This window comes from Ictalurus furcatus, chromosome 4 (assembly GCF_023375685.1).
Source record: "Ictalurus furcatus strain D&B chromosome 4, Billie_1.0, whole genome shotgun sequence".
Classification (NCBI taxonomy): domain Eukaryota; kingdom Metazoa; phylum Chordata; class Actinopteri; order Siluriformes; family Ictaluridae; genus Ictalurus; species Ictalurus furcatus.
The window spans coordinates 12,124,808-12,147,184 of NC_071258.1; the positions used below are offsets into that span (position 1 = coordinate 12,124,808).

The following is a 22,377-nucleotide window of genomic DNA, read 5'->3' on the forward strand; positions in this document are numbered from 1 at the left end:
GTACATTTTTTCTGAAAATCATCTTTATTCTCTTAAATTAGCATAGTAAAAATGTTACTTTTGTTTTTATTATCCAGACCAGGTGCAGAGTTACACAAATGCTGTTAAGAGTTTTCTGCAGAAGAAATTTGAGAAGGTGACAAAAGATATAAAGAAAAAGGTTTGTCTAAACAATACATGGCTGTGCTGGAGGACACAAAAATATGCACGGGTGAGAGACAGACCAACAAAGTCTCAGGAAGGGGAAGAGGTTTCACTAGAGCATAAAGAGTCGGTTGAGGCTCTGTTGATGAAAACAGGCAGAGTGGTAATGCTATCAGGTCAGGCTGGCTCTGGTAAAACCTTGTTGATGCATTGCCTGGCCCACCACTGGGCTCAGGGCTCTTACCCCTCTATCGAGCTACTCTTCCTGCTGGAGTTTCGCCAGCTCAACCTTATTTCACAGCCATTGTCTCTTAAGGAGTTGTTGTTTCGTTTCTTTCTTCCCTCTGATGAAGACGATGAGCAAAGTGAAGCAGTGCTCAATTATGTTCTCTCCAACCCTGAGAAAATTTGCTTTATATTTGATGGATATGATGAGTTTGGGGCAAGATTTAAAGACCCAAAGGAGCTTGAATGCTCTGTAAATCCTTACCAGCAGCTGCCATTGGCTGATCTCCTCTCTGCACTATGCAGCGCCAAGATCCTGCCCGGGTGCACAGTGCTGGTCACTTGTAGGCCACGGGATGTTTTTGACCTATTTGGAAGTTCTGATTATTTAGTTGCAGAGCTGCTTGGGTTCAATCAACAACGTGTGAAGGAATACACTCAGGAGTACTTCCAAGAAAAGGGACGTGAAATTAAAGAAAGAGCGGTTAGCTTGCTGATGGACAGCCATCACCTGCTGTCCATGTCCCATGTTCCAGGATTATGTCATGTTTGCTGTGTCTGCTTGGATCATTTCCTCACCAGTGATATGTCTCAGCAACCTGGCACTCAGCTACCAACATCCTTGACCCAAATCTACCTCCACATCCTCTCTGCTTTTATTAGTCGATGCCATGGTTGTGGATCCTCTGATAATCATACCCCATTACTTCAGAGATATAGGGTTCAAATTGCTATGTTGAGTAAGCTTGCTATGGATGGCCTGGAGAACAGCCGTATCGTATTCCCGGCAAATGAACTGACTACAGAGCTAATGAACTTTGGTGCCAATGCTGGAATTCTGTCCCGTTTGGATCTCACTTGTGGAGATGGATCGCGACGTCTGGGCTGTGCCTTTACGCACCTAACCATGCAAGAGTTTATGGCTGCTTTGCATCTTATGACGAACCCCGACATCACAGAGTCACAGCTCAAGAAGAAACTTAACCTGAAAAGCCGATGGACTGCTAAGACTGATCCAAAAACTGTGTTCACAGACTCCCTTCACCTGTATATGTGTGGACTCGCTGCAGAAGCTTGCACTTTAAATCTTGTCCTGCTGGAAGGCAGTGAGAATGCAAGAGCTATTGTTCTGAAGCGACAAGATGCTGTACTTAAGACTTTGCAGCGCTTTGTGGTTAGTGGCCGTCAAACAGGTCCCAAGATTATTGAGCTCTGCCGTTGTGCCCATGAAACACAAAACATTGATTTGGCCAGGGCTATTGGTTCAAGAGATCGGTTTGAGCTGCGGAATATAAGACTCAACCCTGTGGACATTGACGCCTTGGCATTTGTAATTTCATCTGCAAATCAGATGGTATGTCTGGACTTTGGCGCCTGTTGCATCGAGCCAGAGTGTTTGAACATCATTCCCAACTGCAAGAACCTGGAAGAGCTCAAGTGAGTTCCAAATCCTTATATATCCATTACAACACAGTAGAGGTCTTTGCATGTTCACTGTGATTAGACTTGTATTATGATGCATTTAAACTAGCAATATGTGAAACCCTTACAATTACAAGCAATTTTAAAATATTTTCTTCTGTTTACTCAAAATAAACTGATTCTCCTAAACACTTTTCAATGAAATGCAATGAAAGTTACTTAAAAAAAAATAAATTGTTACACTTCAGGTTCATATTGATTGGCATCCAGTTACATTGTATAAATGAATAAATATTTGTATATATAGGTTTGAAATATATATAGGAATATATAAGTATATATAGGTTTGAAGGTTAAATTATCTGCATAAGAGGATATCAGCCAAAATGATAATAACCTTTCACGTTTTCTGAAGAGTTACACTTAGGTAATGGCATAAGTATATTAAAATGTAAGTCTAAGTGAGGGCAGAGCAATGAGTCCACTGAAGGCGATGGAGGGTTATGGCAGTTTTGTACTTATGTATGAACCTATATACACTCACAACCACAGTGGGGAAAAGTTTAGCAAAACGGGGCAGGTAAGATTGGAAAAAAAAAAAAAGACCAGGTGATGTTTTTCAGTGGTAACTGATGTGGTTTGCTGTTTTAGCCCATCCACCTCAAGGTTTGATGTGTTGTGTTTTCTGAGATACTTTTCTGTTCACAATGGTTGTAAAAAGTAGTTATTTACGGTATGTGCAGTAGTAGTTACCATAGTCAGCTCAAGACAGTCTAGCCATTCTCCTCTGTTCTCTCACATCAAGAATGTGTTTCTGCCCTCAGAGCTGCCTCTCAGTGGATTTATTAGGTTTTCGCACCATTCTGTGTGAACTCGTAGACTGTTGTACATGAAAATCCCAGGAGATAGCAGTTAGTGAAATACTCAAACCATCCCGTCTGGCACAAACAACCATGCCATAGTCAGAGTCACTGAATTCACATTTTTTCCCTGTTCTGATGTTTGATGTAAACATGAACTGAAACTCTTGACCATGCATTGCGCTGCCTAATATAGTGGTCGATGAGTACTGTGTATTGGCTAAAAAGTGGGCTTCACAAATATAGTTTGATTAATAATCTTGAAAAGTGTCAAAGAAACTCACAAAAGGACGTGCACAAATTTCCATTTTTGAGAGAATGAATGCCTTAGAGTTGGCTAAAATGTAAATATTTTGTATTTAGAAATACTCAAATGTGGGTATTTGGGGACACAATGTGTTCCTGATGATTTCATATTTATATATTTTTATACTGTAAGATGTCTTCCATGTAATTTAAAGATATGTAATGCATTGTTGGTACAAAGAGTACAACCCCAATTATGCATGCAATATTGATTTTCGCCTTGTCCCTTGCGCACAGAGATTTCTCCAGATTCTCTGAATCTTTTGATGATATTATGTCCTGTAGCTGATGAGATATTCATAGTCCTCGCAATTTTATGTTGAGGAACATTATTCTGAAATTGTTCCACAAATTGTAGACTCAGTTTTTCGCAGATTGGTGAACCTTTGCTCGTCTTTACTTCTGAAAGACTCTCTAAGATACTCGTTTTATACCCAATCATGTTGACCTGTTGCCAATTAACCTCGAACTGTTTCTTTTTAGTAACATTTACTCTTCCAGCCTTTTGTTGCCCCATCCCAACTTTTTTGAGACGTGTTGCAGCCATCAATTTCAAAATTCCCTTATTGTTTTCTCAAAATGGAACATTAACTCGGTTTAAACATTTGAAATGTTTTCTATGTTCTATTGTGAATAACATATGGGTTTATGAGATTTGCAAATCATTTCATTCTGTTTTTATTTACATTTTACACAGCGTCCCGACTTTTTTGGAATTGTGGTTGTATAAAGAGACACTATGCATTATTTCTTACAAAGGCTAGTTTTCTCCTTAGAACAGTTTCAGTGAATTTCGAAAATGGCAATAATCTAAAAATAGCTGAATTATGATTGATAATGGAGAAAACATAGTGAAATGAATTTGCAGTGCTTTAAATGATAGAACATTTAAAATTATTGGTAGGATTAGGCAATTTCAAGTAGAATTCATTCTACTTGTTGTTAAATGTACATATAACACAAAGTAAATGTGTTTATTGCCTGAATAGATCAAATTGACCTATATGTTAAACTTTTTCATTTCAGTTTTCGTAGCCGTAAGTATGATGACAAGTTTGCAGATGCTTTGTCTGGTATCCTGCCCAAACTTCAGAGCCTGAAGCAGTTACAGTAAGTCTACTGGTCTAACCAGTATTTTTTATTTCCTCATATTTTTTGGTGTTTAGCAGCTCATTGTTCATTGTGCCTTTCACATCATTACTCCATCCACAGCTTTATTAGTGGTGGCCTCACTAATATTGGAGCTGCAAAACTTTTCAAGGCTTTGGAGTGCTGCCCACAAATCACACACCTCAAGTAAGAAACTGCACTCCTAATATGCAGTATAACCTAAAGAATAGAGCAGGTGTAATGAGAGTTTGATTCATAGACACTGACTACGATGCAAATCAATATTCTGATATTAATCAGAAGTTGGCCATATTTTAATTAATACTGCGTCATGTAAACGGTGCAATCTGATTGCCCGATTCAGATTAAGACAATATTCTGATTCCCACTCCTGGAATATGCCTGTTTTAATCGGAAAAGTGTTGCATATAAACACCTTATTCAGAAAATCCACTGAAAGGAGATGCACATGCTCAGCCCGCAAGGAATTGTGGGTGCTAACAGATGCTTAACTGTAATCTAGACATTTAGAAATGGTAACTCAGGCATACTTACAGCAACCATGTATACAGGGATATTCTGATGCCTGTAGGCATATAAACATCGTATTCAGAATATTGCTGCAACCCGAATATATACCTTAAATGGAATGGGATGTGCATGTAAACGTAGTCATTTAATGTAAATTAACTGGTGAATTCTGATTATTGAGCGATGGTGAAAAGGTTACTTAAACTGTATTAATTGAAATGTGTGTTATGTCAGTGTCAGTGATAACTACCTAACAGATGAAAGCGTAAAAAAGATCACCGAGATGTTTCCCAAGCTGGCTAAACTCACATCTGTCATGTAAGTGGTATACTTGTTTTGTTTCATTTTTTTTAAATTAGACTAGAGGCCAGTAAATCATAGGTGACTATCTCCTTGAGTCCACTTACAGAACTTTGGTGTATGTGAATATTTACTGATATATGCAACTGTATTTTTTATTTTATTGACTAATTGTCATCTGTTCTGAATCTTCTTATTAGCTTGGGGAAGAACAACATTTCCATAAATGGAATATTTATACTAGCTGGAAAAATGGCAGCCTTTCCAAACATTAAGGAAGTCTATGCAAAGTAGGATTTCTGGTTTTTTTGTTTTGTTTTGTTTTGGTTTGGTTTTTTTTTGTGAATTTTTATGATCTTGTAAAAACAATTCCAATGTTAACAAAAATAAATGAACAAATATGATATTCTTAGGAATCTACTGAATAATATGGTATTTCAACAGAGTTTAAACAACACATTACTGTTTTTCTGATGGCTGCTCCTCTCTTTGTTTACAGTGCAAAAAAAAAGGAAATCAATGTTCAGTTCTCTGCAAACACCACAAAGTGAGTAGTAACTACAATTAGAGAATTATGTTTAGTAAGAAGGCCTTTAAAATTGTATAATATGGTTAAAGATGAATTTGCTGTTAAATTAACAATTCACGTCCAGTGCAACGAGTAAAGGAAACTAGTACTAGTACTGAGTACTCTCAACCCCACTTTATTTTCAAAGAAATAACAAGTAATTTAATAGTAGCATTAATAAAGGATTTAGTAACAAAAAGAAACAGAAACGATAAAAAAAACACCACATGACCACAACCATCATTTTCCCTTTTTTTTACTACTAGCTGTAGCTTACTCTTAAACACAATAGTCCCTCCAGGTTTTTGCGATTGCAGAAATTAATGCAAAACCAAGGAAACTCCTCAATATTCACAGGAGCTTGCAATTTTTCAAAATGACCGCATGATTTTCCACAGACCTGGGCCAAAATACGCCATGCATTAAAAGGCTAAAAAGTCTTATTTACCAAGAAACATCACTGCGAAAGACCATGCAAAACAATTTCATGCAGTTTCAATTACACCAATTCAAGTAGTTTTCCTTTTGCTTTCCGCAAAAACACTCCGCAAACTGCCATTTGAATTTAAATTCAAATTTGAATAAAATTTGAATTTTATTCAAATTTTGAATAAATCCACAGCAAAATCAAGAATTTTTGGTAACAAGAAACACAAAAAACTCAGTGAAATCCTGTATGGACTGAATAGCTAACCTAATAATCCCAGTTCAACTAATTTTGCCTCTAACATGCAATAATGCTACAATTACAATACTACAGATGTTTTAGCAAGGCTGCAGAAGATCCTTAAAAAGTTTTTAAAATTACAAAATAGATTTTTTAAATGCAAAGTCTGAAAATATCTTAACTATGTTGAGTTTTAAACATTATGTTTAAAATTCTGAATTTACGATTTAAAGCCAATTTAGAAATCATACACGAGGTAATGTCTGAGAATTTCACTTTTATGGGGAACTTCAAAATGCTAGAACGTTTTCAGAGCTATATAAAGTAGAACACAATTTGATCAGGTGAAGGGTGTTTGCAGGCTGGCACATGTATCTGAATTTATTTGGGTTTGTTCAGGTTTCGACATGGTATTCATTTTCATTTGGTCAGGTATTAAAAAACAACCCTATTTATATCCTGCTTCTTTCTTCTCATTAGCAGTGCGAGCACAGATGACCTAAACAACACTGAAGAATCAAAGCAGCTAATGTATGTGAAATAGTTTAATACTTTTTATTTATGAGATGGGTCTTATAGTTGTATAGTTTAATACATTTTATACAAGTTGTGATATTAGATGGGAGGGCTTGAATCTAATCTCTGTCAGTGTCTCACCAAATTAAATTATTAGGGTTGAGCAATGGATTATATCACAGACTCATTGATGGCTTAATAAGATTGATGTGAGGCAAACTATTACACATACACACTTAAAGGCAATTGTTACAACATTCCTACTGGGTTTATGTTGCGTTGCCTCCGAATACCAAACATACTAAACAGAAAAGTGCTGTTGTCTGTCCTTTTGTGTAATTTGTGTTTTTATTCGACAGCGTGTGCTTAATCTATCTACATTTTGGAGAAAAAAAGGGATGATAGAGTAAACAACCCACTTCGTTTGTGTTCATTACACTCGTGACTATATTTCACATATTCATTCTCAGTCACCGAAAATGATGTGTTGTTGATGAAAAATATCAGCCCATATTTACACTAAATCCAGCGGGTGTTTCACTTGTAATTACTTGGCATGACGCTGATAGGCTGCATGAATCTACCGTCTAGGCTAGAGAAAAATCAGCCCCAGTCTCAGATCTTCCTGCCACTGTTTATTTTTTATGACAATTCATGGTGCTGTTGTGTTTTCTTTCACAAACATCTGAAATAATTCTTAAGACATTTCTTCACAGCATATAAACTAATATGGATGCCAAAATTTATACTGTATATTGATGTCTTTTTGTCTATGAAAGACTTGGCCTTGTGAGCCCATTTTTACCAGCCTTCCCTGACTTCACAATCATTACATCATTTACTGTACCAGTACGTTCCGCCTGCGGAATGGAAAACGACTTAACAAAACAGGCATATTTTTTGGCTACTGGTAAAATGAGTTAAACGAGAACTTTTGGAATAATAAATAGCCTTAAGATGAGTTTGGCTCGCTACACCCTGAATAGATTTACAGTAGCTCTCGGTTTCAATCAAACTTAGATATAATCATACATAAAAACAGCCCAAATTTTGGATATAGTTGAACCTAATTGTAACATTATGTGCAGTTTGGTATTCTGTTTTTTTGTACCAAGCACAGTGGTTTAGTGGTTAGCACCTTTGTCTTATACCTCCAGGGGTAGGGTTTCATTTCATGCTAAAGATGGGAGGAGTTTGCACGTTTTCTCCACGCTTTGGGGGTTTCCTTCGGGTACTCTGATTTCCTCCAGCAGTCCACAGACATGTGCTGTAGTAGTCTGATTGATGTTTATAAATTGTCCACAGTGTATGAATGTGTGTGATTGTGCCCTGCGATGGGTTGGCTCCCCATAACTGTATAGAATAAGCAATATGGAAAATGGGTGGATGTACCAAGCTAGATACTTATGCTTTTATGTGATACAGTAAAATTTTTAGCGATGGAAGTAAAAACATGTTTGTTAGCAAGTACAAACAAGACATTTTCCCCTTGTGTGTGTTTAGCTTGAACGACTGGAATCTCAAATGGACAAATGTGCACAATCTGTGCCCTATGCTCAGAGGCTGCTCCTCTCTCACTGTCCTAAAGTAAGCATTATTATACACCACACAGTAGGGCTTTGAATTTACTTTCATAGCCTAATTTACTTATCACATCTAAAACTTCACTGACTTAATCTTAAAACTTTCTACTTAGTGAACGTATACTGTCAGAGCCATTTGTCAGAGCCATTTTTTCCCCTTTTTAGTTTGTCCCACAACACACTGGGGAACAGAGGTCTAAAGAAGTTGCTCGAACATCTGCCTACTCTTGACACCATTCAAGAAATCAAGTGTGTTATAAATGATTGTAGATTCCATTTGTTCATATAAGCTTCATCCATTTAAGTCCCATTTGTGATTCTGTAGTTTGAATTGATATAAATGTGATTGTGAATGCAGTGTCAGTGACAACGGAGTGGATATGGATGGGGTGGTGCTTCTCTCAACTCTTCTCTGTACTCTCAAAGACCTGACTGAAGTAGAAGCTAGGTAACAGTGATTACAATAATGGTTATCCTATCATAATGGGTGGTTATTGTGGTTTAAGTTAGTTAATTAACACATCCTGTTTTTCACTAGCCACAACGGAAAGAAGAAACTGGTCTTGACGTTTAGCTCTAGCAGAAGGTACTGCAAAATCTGTTTTGCTTTGCAACTGTTTGCTTTGCAACTGTTTGCTTTGATGCTATGCAGAGTGACACATATGATTCCTAACAGTACATTGTTTCCTGCAGTGATGCATTAAAGCAGTTAACCTCAGAGGGGTGTGATATTCCGCACAAGAAACTCAGGTAGAACATTAATGCAGTTTATTCTGGATTATTTTGTGCTACATATAGTATTATTAATGATTTGCACAATTTATGTATTCACCTTTTATGTCATTTCAGCTTAACTCATAGTGATATACACCCCACTGACATGAACAAGCTGTGTAAGAATCTGATCAAGTGCCCAAATCCTCTAAACCTGGAGTGAGTTCACTGTCAATTTCCCTGATGTCTAAATATGACAGTCGCATTTCACTTCTTAACATTTTTTCCTTATTGTTTTCCGTTGCAGTTTGTCTCATGGAATATTAAAGGATGAGTCTACTGAAAAGCTACTAAGGTTTCTTCCAAACATGGCATCTCTCAATCTACTAAAGTATGAATTTGTATTCAGTTTGATTAGAAAAAACATGCACAATTGTTGTATTGTCATTTTAAGACTTCTGTGTTATCTCTTCTAGTTTAAGTCACATCCAGATGTCAACAGATAGTGCTTTGTTATTGGTCCAATTGCTTTCTGATTGCCAGCGCACTACAACTGTGGAACTCAGGTAACTTATATAAGAGTAAACTATATATGCATCTACATTAGAGTGACCATACTTCCTCTTTGACCCAGACATTTCTTCTTTTTGGCATATAAAAAATGTGCCTGGTCAATATTTCTAAATTGCACAATATGTGTAAGATTTCGTTTTGCTTTCATGTCGACATTTGCTTCTACATTCACCATACATTCTGAGCGCATATTTTCATTACTTTAACCCATCTCTTTAAGTTCTGCCTTCTCGCCCATGAAAAATTGTCTTCATTGTTTAACCTTTTGATCTTTTGTTAAAAAAATTCACAAAAATACTCTTGTCTCATGGATATCAAACAACTGTAAACAAAACACAGGTTTATAAAAAATATATTTGTTAAATATAGGTGCGCAACAATTATTGGCACCCGTTTAGTCAATAATTTGTGCTACCTCCCTTTGCTAAGATAACAGCTCTGAGTCTTCTTCTATAATGCCTGATGAGGTTGGAGAATACATGGCAAGGGATCTGAGACCATTCCTCCATACAGAATCTCTCCAGATCCTTCAGATTTCAAGGTCCACACTGGTGGACTCTCCTCTTCAGTTCACCCCACAGGTTTTCTATGGGTTTCAAGTCAGGGGACTGGGATAGCCATGGCAGGACCTTGATTTTGTGGTCAGTAAACCATTTTTGTGTTGATTTTGATGTATGTTTTGGATCATTGTCCTGCTGGAAGATCCAGCCATGGACTGTTTTAAGCTTTCTGGCAGAGGCAGTCAGGTTTTCATTTAATATCTGTTGATATTTGATTGAGTCCATGATGCCATTTATCCTAACAAAATGTCCAGGTCCTCTGGCAGAAAAACAGCTCCAAAACATTAAAGAGCCACCACCATATTTAACCATGTGCATGAGGTACTTTTCCATATGGCTACCTCTCTGTGTGTGCCAAAACCACCTCTGGTGTTTGTTACCAAGAAGCTCTATTTTATTCTATTTTAGAACCCGACCCCATTTGAAGTTCCAGTAGTGTCTGGCAAACTGAAGATGCTTGAGTTTGTTTTTGGATGGGAGTCGAGGCTTTTTTCTCGAAACCCTTCCAAAAAACTTGTGGTGATGTAGGTGATTTCAGATTGTAGTTTCGGAGACTTTCTGACCCCAAGATGCAACTAACTTCTGCAATTCTCCACCTGTGATCCTTGGAGATTTTTTGGCCACTCGAACAACCCTCTTCACAGTGTGTTGAGACAGTATTGACACATGTTCAATTCCAGGTTGATTCATAACGTTTCCAGTTGACTAGAACTTTTTAATTATTTTCCTGATGGTAGAAATGGGTATTTTCAATGCTTTTCCTATATTCTTATAGCCACTTCCCATTTTGTGAAGCTCAACAATCTTTTGCCGCACATCACGGGAATTTGGCCTATGTGTTACCTCATACTTATACCACTGTGAAACAGGAAGTCATGGTTGAACAATTTCCTGTTCCTAGTCACCTACGTGTACTAAAAATTCATAGGGGTTCCAATAATTGTGGCACACCTATATTTAACAAAGATATTTTTTTGGATAAACCTGTGTTGTATTTGCAATTGTTTGATATCCAGGAGAGCAGAGAATTTTTGTGATTTTTTTTTTAACAATAGATCAAAAGGTTAAAGAATAAAGACAATTTTTCACAGCCTTTTTGCTCATATTATCCAAGGGTGCCAAAATTAGTGGAGGTCACTGTAGTTTATGTCCATACCATTACTGAAAGTGTTTCTCAGTTATTACCCTCAGCGTATTTGTGCAGGATGTGACAGAGCACATGCTTGCTTACCAAGAATAGCACATGAACCCTGGCCACTGCCTAAAAATGCCCTAACTCAAATGTGTGATGAATTACAGAAAATAAATTCATGTGTTTTCGTCTCAGTCCTAAAATGGACCAAATATCCTGAAAGGTCCAAAAGAATCGAGTTTCATTCAGAACTGCTGAAGATTGCACAAATTATCTTTGCTATTATCTCACGCAAAAATAAAAAAGTCAGTAGACAAAGAAAGTGAATCACTGAAGAGGAAGTATAATACAATTTTAAACATGGTTTGCTAAGACTTTCTTGCTTCAAGGAAAGTATATCCTACCTGGGCACGTCCAAAGAAAAAAAGTGGCTAGCGAAATGGTGGGATTTATTTATTTTTACATTTATTTAATTCTATGGCTGTTGATATTGATGAGTTAAACTATTTATTTTTGCTTTTTATTTATTTTATTTGTAAGAGACAGCGAGTTAACTAGAATTGAAAGGGGATTATTTGGCCATATAGGTTATTAAGGCATTTGTTAAGACTGTTTATGTATTAAAGTTCATTAACGTAGTTACATGGTTTTGGAGGCATTAATATACCCACACACATACACATTGCCATGGTGCTACACAGCCTACTTATAGACATCCCCCATCCCCCCCATCCCCCCCACCCAGCCACAACCTCCTGGCCCTGTGTCCTCTTTTTTGGAAACCAGAATATGTCTACATAAGTGAGGTTTCATTATAATGTCATGTTGCATCTGTTCCCAGACAACTGGGAGAAACGTTTATTAAGTTTCTCCAAGCCAAATCAGAAGCTGCAACATGCAAGTGAGTTATCTGAAATAAATAAATAAATAAATAAAACAACTGAAAATTGACATGTATGGTGTTATAATAGCTGAATAACATGGGGTTTTTTTCTCTCTTTTTAATCAACAGGTTTAACCAATATAGGCTGAGCAGTGCCAATCTGGCAAAGCTCTGTGAGATACTGGAGCACTGCCATCATCTGACTGATCTGGAGTAGGTATTTTCCCGTTCAAAGTCTGTCAGCTATCTGTAATTAATTCCCGTTAAGCCTCTCTTTCATGATAAAAACATAATGGTTTATCTTTCTTTCCTGGTGTAGTTTGTCCAGTAACTTCCTTAAAGATGAGGATGTGAAGACCTTTGTTCAATTTCTGCCCAAGCTTCAGATCTCAGGTTCAGTGAGGTAAAGGCAATGTTTGTCTTGCAGATTGCTTAATAAATGGCTGAACTGTGGTGAGCTCTGTCAGTATGCAGTCTATCGCTGAATACACAATCATTCTAAAGCACACAATCATGTTTTTCCATAAGATGGTGCAGCAAAATTTAGATGGCTCAGCAAAAATTAATTCACATTGTTTCCATTTCCACCATCAAGTGAGCTGTGCCACGTGTGCTGAATGTGGTCACCCATCTTTTACTTTTCTTACCCGTAAAGTACATCTTCAAGTTCAGTCGAATCCCACGTCTTCTAGTTCACTTTGTTTGCACCCTGCATAACAGAATATAACACAATGAAGCTGTACACCCTATCTAGTCCCGTATATGCATAATGCATTATTATTATTTCATATTGTAACATTATCTGATAATGTTTGTACTTAAACCTCACTGTATTTTCACTAAAGATTAAAGAACTGACACACTTTTGAAGTGTTGGCACAAATGTTTGAAAAATACAGAAGTATTTCTGTATTAAGTAAACCACTGGCCGTTACCTTCAGAGTTTAGTGGTCATTAAACAGCATTTTATAATGATATTTATATATGCTATTATATCCATTCTCATGAGTAAAGTTCTAGCTGAAAGAAACCATTAAGTATTGTGGTACTTAGTGTGGTAGTGTACATTGGTTGTAGACTAGATTTGCAGTGCACAGATGATTACTACACTATTGAAGGGATATAATTTGTCCAGTGTGAATTCAGATACCGCTACAACGTGGCTGCACCACAAATAGTCAACTATATGGTGAATGGGAATGGAGTTTAGACATGGCAGTAGATTTGGGTTTGGACTGTGAGCAAGCCCTGTTCAGTTTAAAAGCTCTATTAGAGGCCCATGGCGGCCCCTACCTCATTACCACTAACAACCTTCTTAGCATTATGAAGCTATAAAGATGACAGTGCCTTTACACCAGTTCCACTGAGATACATGCATTCAAAAGTTTGTGTAAAACAATAAACTGTGCTGGGTATCCTATCTATTAAGCATCCATTATATAAATACTGTCAATACCAAATTAGGCAGATCAAAATCAGACCAGAAGTTGCTTCTTATACATTTTTCCAGTGATGTAATGACTGATTATTTTCCACAGCCTCAACAATAACAATCTAACCGAAGTAGGAGTACTCTACCTGCTGAGCCTAATGCACACATGTGAAAGGGTGGCTGCCGTGGAAGTGAGGTAAAGCTCTCTTAATAAATTCATTCACTTGTGTGAAGTTCGTTCTCTGGTGCTGTTAAAGAGCTAGTAGCTGAGAAGTGTGTGAGGGACTGTCAATGTTTAATAACTGCTTCTGAATTCTTCACCAAAGTGACATTCATACCATATATTAATTATAAATCTTTTTAGTCTTGGAAAGGAGGAGCAGCAGGCTCTGATTCGCTTTGTTCAGAAGAATTCTACAGGCAAAATGTTCAGGTAGGTACGGCCTCAACATGTCAGTTTTGCTGTCTGTAATTCTAAGGAAATGGAAAGTGAAAATGTTTTACAGTGATTCGATGCCTGATCACATTTACTTACTTATTTAAGCTTTTTGTTTCTGTTTCACCCTTGTTTATTTTTCTGTGTTTTGTCCATTTTCTCTTTCTTTCATGTTCACATACTGCAGTCTGAGGCATTGTTGTTTTGAGTCAAGCCATTTGCAAAGTCTTGTGAATATACTTACCAGTTGTCCCAAACTTACACTAGAGTGAGATGATTTATTCATTTATTACTACATTTTAGTAAAAAAAAAAAGTGTTTGAAGCTCTTTAAATAAAAAAGTGAATTAGTATGGAGAGATGGCTGTGTTGTTCAGTGGAATGATTTGCTCTTCTCTCCTCTAGGTTATCATCATGCACTGTGCAAAGTCAAAATCTGCTGTTTCTACTGAACAAGCTGGCTACACTGAACTCAGTGCAAACTCTAGAGTAAGAAGCTCAAGCACACATGTACTAACACTCATGTTAAGCTATATTTTAACATATATAGTTTTTTTGTTGTTCTTTTCAGGCTAAGAAACAATTCTTTCAATGCTGACACGATTAAGTATTTGGTTACTGAGTTCTGTGGGGATTGTAATCACAGAACAATTCGGTGAGCATGATGAAGCAGGTCAGGATATCTCGCCATCTTCTTTTAAAGTATACCATGTGATCAAATGCTGCTATTGTTATTTGTCTTTTAGGATAATGGAGCCATGGATTAAAGGGGAAGCTGCTGTTGGCCTTGTGCAGTGCTGCCTGGAACTGAATCCAAACATAAAGGAGATCAGGTGTGCCTCTACCCAGTTTCTCAACAAATAAAACTGTGATATAGAAATGTACATTAATGCAAATGAGTACTGCAAAAATATAATTTAAATGATAAATGACAGTATGTGAAGTTACACCAATTGTCTTTGAATTCTTAAATGGCCATGTAATCTTCAGCACATGGATTACACCCATATGCAGTTATACACAATTACACATACTGTATACATTAATTGACACCACAGTGCCATACAGAGGGGGGTTTAAGGTCTTTTTTTAAGGTCAAGCAGCACATTACTTTTGCAGTCACTGTAAACCTCTGGTTTAAGTCATTCATTAGATTTTTTCCTTTTTTTAATGAAAATTTAATCCTCCACTATGGACATATTTGCATACGGTGATTTATGCTGCAAGCCAACTAGTGTTTCATTAACACATTAGATATGGAATATAATACATATATTTTTCATGGACTATTTAGACATACAGTATTATTACTGCATTGTTTGATAATTTGTCTGATAATGTATTCATGTGGGGTTAAGGTTATAAACACTCACCTGACAATTTAATAGGAATACTTGTACACTTGCTCGTTCAGAAACAGCATTGCCTTGGTCCTTATTTATAAACGGTCAGGTCAGGAATGTGCGTATGAAACTACCCACGCAGAAATTGGGATTTATAAAGAAATACTTGGCGGGAAATTGGCTGTATATTTGATCCGCATCGATCCATGTGTAGAGCCTCACACAACATTTTAGAAACAGTGACATTATATATGTAGAGTGTTAGAACTAAATGCGCAAATCACCGCTCTCACACATTACATATCATATCAAATTATGCAGCTTCATTATAAGTGCATACAGTGCCCTCCACTAATATTGGCACCATTGGTAAATATGAGCAAAGAAGGCTGTGAAAAATGGTCTTTATTGTTTAACCTTTTGATCTTTTGTTAAAAACATTCACAAAGATACTCTGCTCTCATGGATATCAAACAATTGCAAACAAAACACAGGTTTATATATATATATATATATATGTGCCCATAACACAGTAACCGTTTGTTGTATTGTTAGAAGAATCTAACCCGTGAACAAGGTGAGAACCTGTTTTTAGAGATGTTGATGACTGGCTAATGTGGTGATTTAGGTTTCTAAGTGCCATTCTCTTTGAACTATATGTACAGTCATCGAAAAAAGAAAGTACACCCTCCATTCATTCTATGTTTTATTTATCAGGGCCTAAATAACAATTGTGTGGTCCCAACTTTTATAAACAAACAAATAACCTCATGTAGCAAAAAAACAACAACACAACAGATTTCAATATGTAGTATTTTTTCACAAAAAGTAAACCAACATTCAGAAACCAGGTGGGAAAATAATTACACCCTATTATTCAATAACATGTAGAAGCACCTTGTAATAACTCAAAGTAAATGTTTTCTGTCTGAGTTTATCGGTCTCTCACATTGTTTTGGTGAAATTTTGGCTCACTCTTCTTTTACAACATTGCTTCAGTTTATTGATGTTTGTGCACAGCACTTTTAAGATCCGGTCACAGCATCTCAATGGGGTTGAGGGGTCTGGACTTTGACTTGGCAATTCCAACACCTTGGTTTTCTTTTTCTTTAGCCATTCAGATTTCTTGGTGTGCTTGGTATCATTGTTCTGTAGCATGTAGCATGACCCAATTTTGGTACAGTTTTCATGATCATTTTTAAGGCACAATCTACTGTCAAACAGTTTTAATGAAAATGATTAAAATAGCATGAAAATGACACCTTACATCTTATAAATCCTGATCTCCTTTCTATTCCTCTTACTGTAGTAAACCTCCAGCTGGCTATTTCACTGGCTCTCACCTTAAATAAGTTTTTAAAAATGAATAGCCTTAGATTATTGCCCTTCAGGGTCTCACAAAAGTGCTGATATGGCAGATTTTGAGTTTGACACCCCTGGCTTAGCTCTATAAGGCCAAAAATAAACAAATAAGATAAAAAATAAATAAGTTAGTGAATTAATTAATTATATTTACATGTCTGCAGGATAGTATTGAGCTACAGGAAGACTATACCATTGTCCTCATAGATGGCTGTGTAGAAATGACAAAACATGGCAAGGATCCTGTAGTTCTTCAGTATAATACAAATATAATATTTCACCAGCAAGCATGATTCTAAAAGATGCCCACCAAGACATTTTGACTAACATTCCAGGCTAAATCCAGCCCTGATTCAGAAACATGTTGGCTGTGGGAAGTGGCATAAACAGGAATTACTTTGCTGTGTGTTGAGGACATAAACAAAATAAAATCATGATTGTGTGATCATTTCAAGGCACAGTGTCCCATCACACGACCTTGCCATATTAATACACTTTGCCATAAATTACCTTTATGACAGTGATTAAAATAACATGTAAATATTAGCGGAAGATTATGCCTTATCTTATAAATCCTGATCTACTTTGCTTTGATATCTCTATGCTTATATAGTGTCGCTATCTGGCTAGTAGCTTTCAGACCTAAACAGGAAAAATGCATAATTACAATTGGTTAATCCTGTTTCTAATCATGGCAGATTGTGGCCTTTAAAAAGGAATGCATTCATTTAAAAAACTTTAATCAGTATAATAACTGTTATTGTCTAATAGTGCAAATACTTAAATAGATTCTGTTAGCTCTTCTTTATCCTAGAAATGTGTTAAATCTTTTATCTTGTTCTAATTGCAGAACCTAGGTAATTGGTGTTAATTGACAGAATATGTTTAGTGAGAAAATTAATAGCCTAAGATTACAGCTCTTTGGGGTCTTACAAAAAACCCAACATGGAGGCTTAGATGTATATGGCCAAAAATAAATCAATCAAACTTGCATGTCAAGAGGATAGCATTGAGCCACAGGAACACCATCCCACTGTCCTTGTGGATGGCTGTGCAAAAATGAAAAGTAAAATAAAATTTAAACAAACATGGCAGGGAGCCTGCATTTCCTCGTAATTATGCAAATATTATATTTCACTGGCAAGCACGACTGTAAAAGATGCCTACCAGACATTTTGACTGCATCCCCAATCAAGACAGGCTAAACCCACCCTGAACCACAAATAAATATTTATTAGGTGTTTTGCATTGACCGTTTATGGATATTTGTAGGCAGTATCTGGGCAGGAGAAGAGGTTGATTCACTTTCCTGATTCCATTTCGTGATTTTTGTGCATATGTACACGTTCACTCTTTCATTCTTTAAACCATGCAAAGTTTTATAAATGAGGCTGGGGTTTTTTTCCAGTCCTCAACTATGCCGTTTCGGTGAAGTTCTGCCCCCTTTAACCTCAGATCATTGTTTTTAGCTTATAGGAGTGGAACCAGATGCTTTTCTGTCCCGCATAGTTGAAAAGAGTGGGTATTTGAATTACAGTAGCCTTCTTGCAGTTAAAATCAGTCTGTCTATTCTCCTCTGTCTTTTCCCATCAACAAGGGATTTCCATCTCCCAAACTGCTTCTTAGTAGATGTTTTTTGTTTTGTGCACCATTTGCATCGTTTGCATAAACTGTAAAGACTGTTCTGCATGAAAATCACAGATCAGCAGTTGAAACACTCAATCCAACCCATCTGGCACCAACAACTATGACACAGAGATAATATATTTCCCCTTTCTGATTCATGTAAATACTAACTGAAGTTCTTGACCTGTGTCTGCATGATTTTATGCATTGCGCTGTAGACACATAACTGACTGATTGGTTAGTGGCCAGTGAGTGTATAACCATGATTATTTTGTCATGCTGATATAATGAACCATATTTGTTTCTGATTACATTTATGCACTTTTACTTTTGAGGTCCTAATTATTTACTATACAAATCAGCTATTAATTGACTATAAGACTCAGTAAATTCTATTCAGTCTTTTGGATTGAGAGTCATCACTCTGGTGTCTTTAGATTATCTACTAGTATGTAACAGAGACAAAAATTATTCTTTTTATTCAGCTATATTTCACTTAATGAAATAAATCATTTGTCCTTGCAGAGTTGAAAAAACATGTCTTAAACTTTCTGTTGAAAGCCTCGTCTCTGCCACGTAAGTCCCAAAGCTTCTACTTCTAAATATGTTGTGTAAGTAATGAATAAAACATAATGGGGCATTCTGTTATAAATCTATAATGCATGACGGGGTGGTGTAATGTGTTATCACCCTGAACTTACTTTATATAACCCAGTAAACATTTTACAATAACATTAAATGCTTCACTTTTTACTTTAGAATCCCTAATGAATGGGAGAATGGGAATTGTTCCCTTTCTGCTGTGCACTCTATAAGGTGAGTAGTTTAATATTTTTATGTAGATAAATATCAAGGTGACCAGTTCTGTATGATAAATGTCTCTAATGGATACAAAACTAAAATCAACCTGTGAAAACTGTTGACCTGGCAGCAGCTACTTTTGTTGTGGGCTTTATGAGGCCTTTGGATCATAATACTTTATTATGGGTCATAAGTGAATACATTCATACACTGTATTGAGTGTATTGTGTTTCTCCTTCCCTCAGTTTTGATGACTGTGACGTTGAGGGGCAGCACTTATCCTCACTACAGTCTACTCTCAAGAATTGTCCCTCTCTGCAGGAATTACAGTATGTTCATTGTTATTAAGCATTTTTTTGTAAAGGATGTTTTTATATATATATATATATATATATATATATATATATATATATATATATATATATATATAATGGTTGCAGCTCACCACTCCAATGGCTCAGGAAAAAAAAGAGAGATCATAGTGATGGTTCAAACATTGCCTCAATATGCCTTGCATATTTATAGCTCATTAAACAAATCCTCTAGAAAGAATAGAGGATATACTTAAACCTATATTTATCAAAAATGGATTGCACCTTCTGTGAAATATGTCATCTGGCTATTTGCGACCGTTAACCCACAAAGGTTAGTATTTGTTGTTATAGTTAAAAGTAGAGGAGCAAAAACCATTAGTAAACACAGAAGAAAGAGGCTCATGATACAGTAACTTGACCCATTTGATAAAATGCTCTCCACAACTAAATTTTTGTAGCGTATGAAAGAAATAAGGCCATTCAATGTGGACGAATGCCTTTTCCGCTTCTTATGAAATTACAAGACTATCTAATGATTGCCGATGAGAAAACCGTATCATGTTCAATAACCTACGCATATTATTGACAGAGTTGCACTCCATGATAAAACCTGTCTGGGCGTCCTTAATAAGAGAGAAAAGAAGGCCTTCTAAACATGTTGCAAAAATTTTGGAAAGGATCTTCAAGTCCACATTCAGCAATGAAATGCAATCTTCAGCCTGCTTACATTTTTTAAAAAAAATTAAAGATATGTTTGCCTCTCTCATGGATTGGGGTAAACAGCCTTTCCCAAATGAGTCATTAAACATATTTAACAGTGGGTCGATTAAGATATTCTGAATCCTTTGTAAAATTCACTACTAAGTCCACCTGGGCCAGGCGCTTTCCCGGATTGCAAACTCTTAATGGCGTCAAGTACCTCTTTTTAAGATATAGGGGCATTAAGGGAGGAAATCTGGTCTTCTAATAAAGTGGGAAGTTTGAGGGAGTAAAAAAAGACCTCTGTGGACCCTGCATCTCCTTGTAACATTTCCTTGTAACATCTCCTTGTAATGGTACGATATTTATATAAATTCTTGTATCATTCCTTAAATATATTATTAATAGATAAATTGTTGAAGAAATATTTACCACTGCTATCTACAATAGACCGAATGGATTGAGAGTCTGATTTTTTCTTTGTTAATTATGCTAAATATTTCCCAACCTTATCCCCATGCTCATACAATTTTTGCTTAGCATATTGAATTTTCCCTTCTGCCTGTTTTGTTAAAAGAGAAGAGAAGGCAGAGCGGAGTGTGGAGATCTCCTTCGTCTTAGTGAAGCCTGTTTGTTTTAACGTAAGATCTCTCGGCATTCTTGTGCTTAGATATCAAGATCTCTTTCTGATCAGCTTGTCTACACCTTTTACTTGATATATATGCTATAATAAGACCTGTATAGAAAGCTTTAGATGTTTCCCATAGCAACGGTTGGTCTCCAGTTGAGGCAGAGTTAATAGACATGAAAGAGTTGAGTTCCTCCGTGAAATAGGATAAAAAGTTGTGGTCTGCCAAGATAAATGGTTCAAATCTCCAACTTCTAGTTTGAATATTCTGAATCCCAAAAGAATATTCCATAAAAACTGCAGCATGGTCAGAATATATATCCATATAGAACAGGACACTATGTTCCAGCATAGTTTTCAGGGGGAAGAAAATCTATACTAGTATAACAATTATGAACCTTGGAAAAGAAAGTATATTCCCGTTCCATGGGGTGGTGAGCCCTCCATACATCTACATATTCAAATGATAATGATAGCTTGCCCCTTGGGAGTTTATCCATAATAGGGTTTAGATGACAATTAAAGTCTCCCCCAATAAATAATCTCTTAACTTCAAAATCTGCTAATTTAGAAAAGGCTGTAGTCAGAAAGTCGCTACTGTGGCCAGGGGGCCAATATACATTCATTAAAGCAACTTCTTCCCCATGCAATATCCCTTTCACAATTAAATAGCACCCGCTTATGTCCGTAATAACATCCATAACTTGAAATGGCACATTTTTCTTGATTAAAATGGCTACCCCAATACTCCTTGAAGTAAAGGATGAAAAAAATAAACTTGACCAAACCCCTCCTGTGATAATTTAGAAAGTTCCTGAGCATTTAAATGGGTCTCCTGAAATAAAGCAATGTGTACCCCTTCCTTTTTATTTTATTTTATTTATTTATTTATTTATTTATTTAGATAAGTCAGAAACTTCCTCCTCTTAACAGGTGTATGAATGCCATTAACACTCCATGTACAAATGTTCAATTTGACAACTTCGAAACATATAATGTACATAATGTAATCCAAATATACTATTTGAAAATACATGTCAATCAATCAAATAAATGGTGAGCCGAGAAACAAAAAGCAAATAAATAACAAACAGAAAAACCTGAACTCAGAACACGAATTGCCTAACATTGACAGCAAAATGAAACACCTTACAGCCTCCTATATATCAAGAGCTCAAGTGGAAAAGGTTCTCTAACGAAAAAAGGAAGGGACAAACGAATTATCCATTCAGAACACCAAGAGCTGATGCCACCATCCTTACCCATGTACCTTGAATATAAGCAGTCGGCAGGTCTCAAAGTCCCATTAAAATTTCTCAATATTTTGTGCTCACATTCTGATGTGTATATATTACCTGGACAATCTATAATGTAAAATAAGCGATCAAACGTTGTCGGCAGATGTCCCATCCAATAAGTCCAGAAATGCCTCGACAGCAGTCAGGTCCTGAAACACCTTTACAGAGCCGCGGAAATTGACCTTGAGAAGGACAGGGTAGATTTGCCTGTATTCAGCACCGATTTATTTCAGACGTTTCTTCACTCAGTCAAACATTTATATGTTTTATTGTGCTTGGAAGCAATCATGTGCTTGTATTTTTTAATTAGTATTTGATAATGCAATGTGTTTTTGTTTTTGGTTA

The 22,377-nt window shown here is 36.4% G+C and overlaps 1 protein-coding gene across 4 annotated transcripts in view; it reads left to right on the plus strand.

Moving 5' to 3' along the window:
- nlrc5 (NLR family, CARD domain containing 5) overlaps nucleotides 1-22,377 on the plus strand; it is a 32,088-nt gene that overhangs the window by 1,495 nt on the left and 8,216 nt on the right. For 2 of the 4 annotated variants that reach the window (XM_053622993.1, XM_053622994.1), the window contains exons 4-30: nucleotides 78-1,806; nucleotides 3,984-4,067; nucleotides 4,170-4,253; nucleotides 4,833-4,916; nucleotides 5,099-5,188; nucleotides 5,398-5,445; nucleotides 6,614-6,664; nucleotides 8,153-8,236; nucleotides 8,398-8,481; nucleotides 8,591-8,680; nucleotides 8,771-8,818; nucleotides 8,926-8,982; nucleotides 9,082-9,165; nucleotides 9,254-9,337; nucleotides 9,423-9,512; nucleotides 12,053-12,112; nucleotides 12,224-12,307; nucleotides 12,414-12,497; nucleotides 13,633-13,722; nucleotides 13,891-13,959; nucleotides 14,150-14,230; nucleotides 14,367-14,450; nucleotides 14,533-14,616; nucleotides 14,708-14,794; nucleotides 18,818-18,868; nucleotides 19,052-19,108; nucleotides 19,339-19,422. In XM_053622993.1, the coding sequence (XP_053478968.1) occupies nucleotides 78-1,806; nucleotides 3,984-4,067; nucleotides 4,170-4,253; nucleotides 4,833-4,916; nucleotides 5,099-5,188; nucleotides 5,398-5,445; nucleotides 6,614-6,664; nucleotides 8,153-8,236; nucleotides 8,398-8,481; nucleotides 8,591-8,680; nucleotides 8,771-8,818; nucleotides 8,926-8,982; nucleotides 9,082-9,165; nucleotides 9,254-9,337; nucleotides 9,423-9,512; nucleotides 12,053-12,112; nucleotides 12,224-12,307; nucleotides 12,414-12,497; nucleotides 13,633-13,722; nucleotides 13,891-13,959; nucleotides 14,150-14,230; nucleotides 14,367-14,450; nucleotides 14,533-14,616; nucleotides 14,708-14,794; nucleotides 18,818-18,868; nucleotides 19,052-19,108; nucleotides 19,339-19,422 (3,706 nt within the window). The remainder of the gene's footprint in view (nucleotides 1-77; nucleotides 1,807-3,983; nucleotides 4,068-4,169; nucleotides 4,254-4,832; nucleotides 4,917-5,098; nucleotides 5,189-5,397; nucleotides 5,446-6,613; nucleotides 6,665-8,152; nucleotides 8,237-8,397; nucleotides 8,482-8,590; nucleotides 8,681-8,770; nucleotides 8,819-8,925; nucleotides 8,983-9,081; nucleotides 9,166-9,253; nucleotides 9,338-9,422; nucleotides 9,513-12,052; nucleotides 12,113-12,223; nucleotides 12,308-12,413; nucleotides 12,498-13,632; nucleotides 13,723-13,890; nucleotides 13,960-14,149; nucleotides 14,231-14,366; nucleotides 14,451-14,532; nucleotides 14,617-14,707; nucleotides 14,795-18,817; nucleotides 18,869-19,051; nucleotides 19,109-19,338; nucleotides 19,423-22,377) is intronic. The other 2 variants (XM_053622995.1, XM_053622996.1) reach the window with 2 other exon arrangements.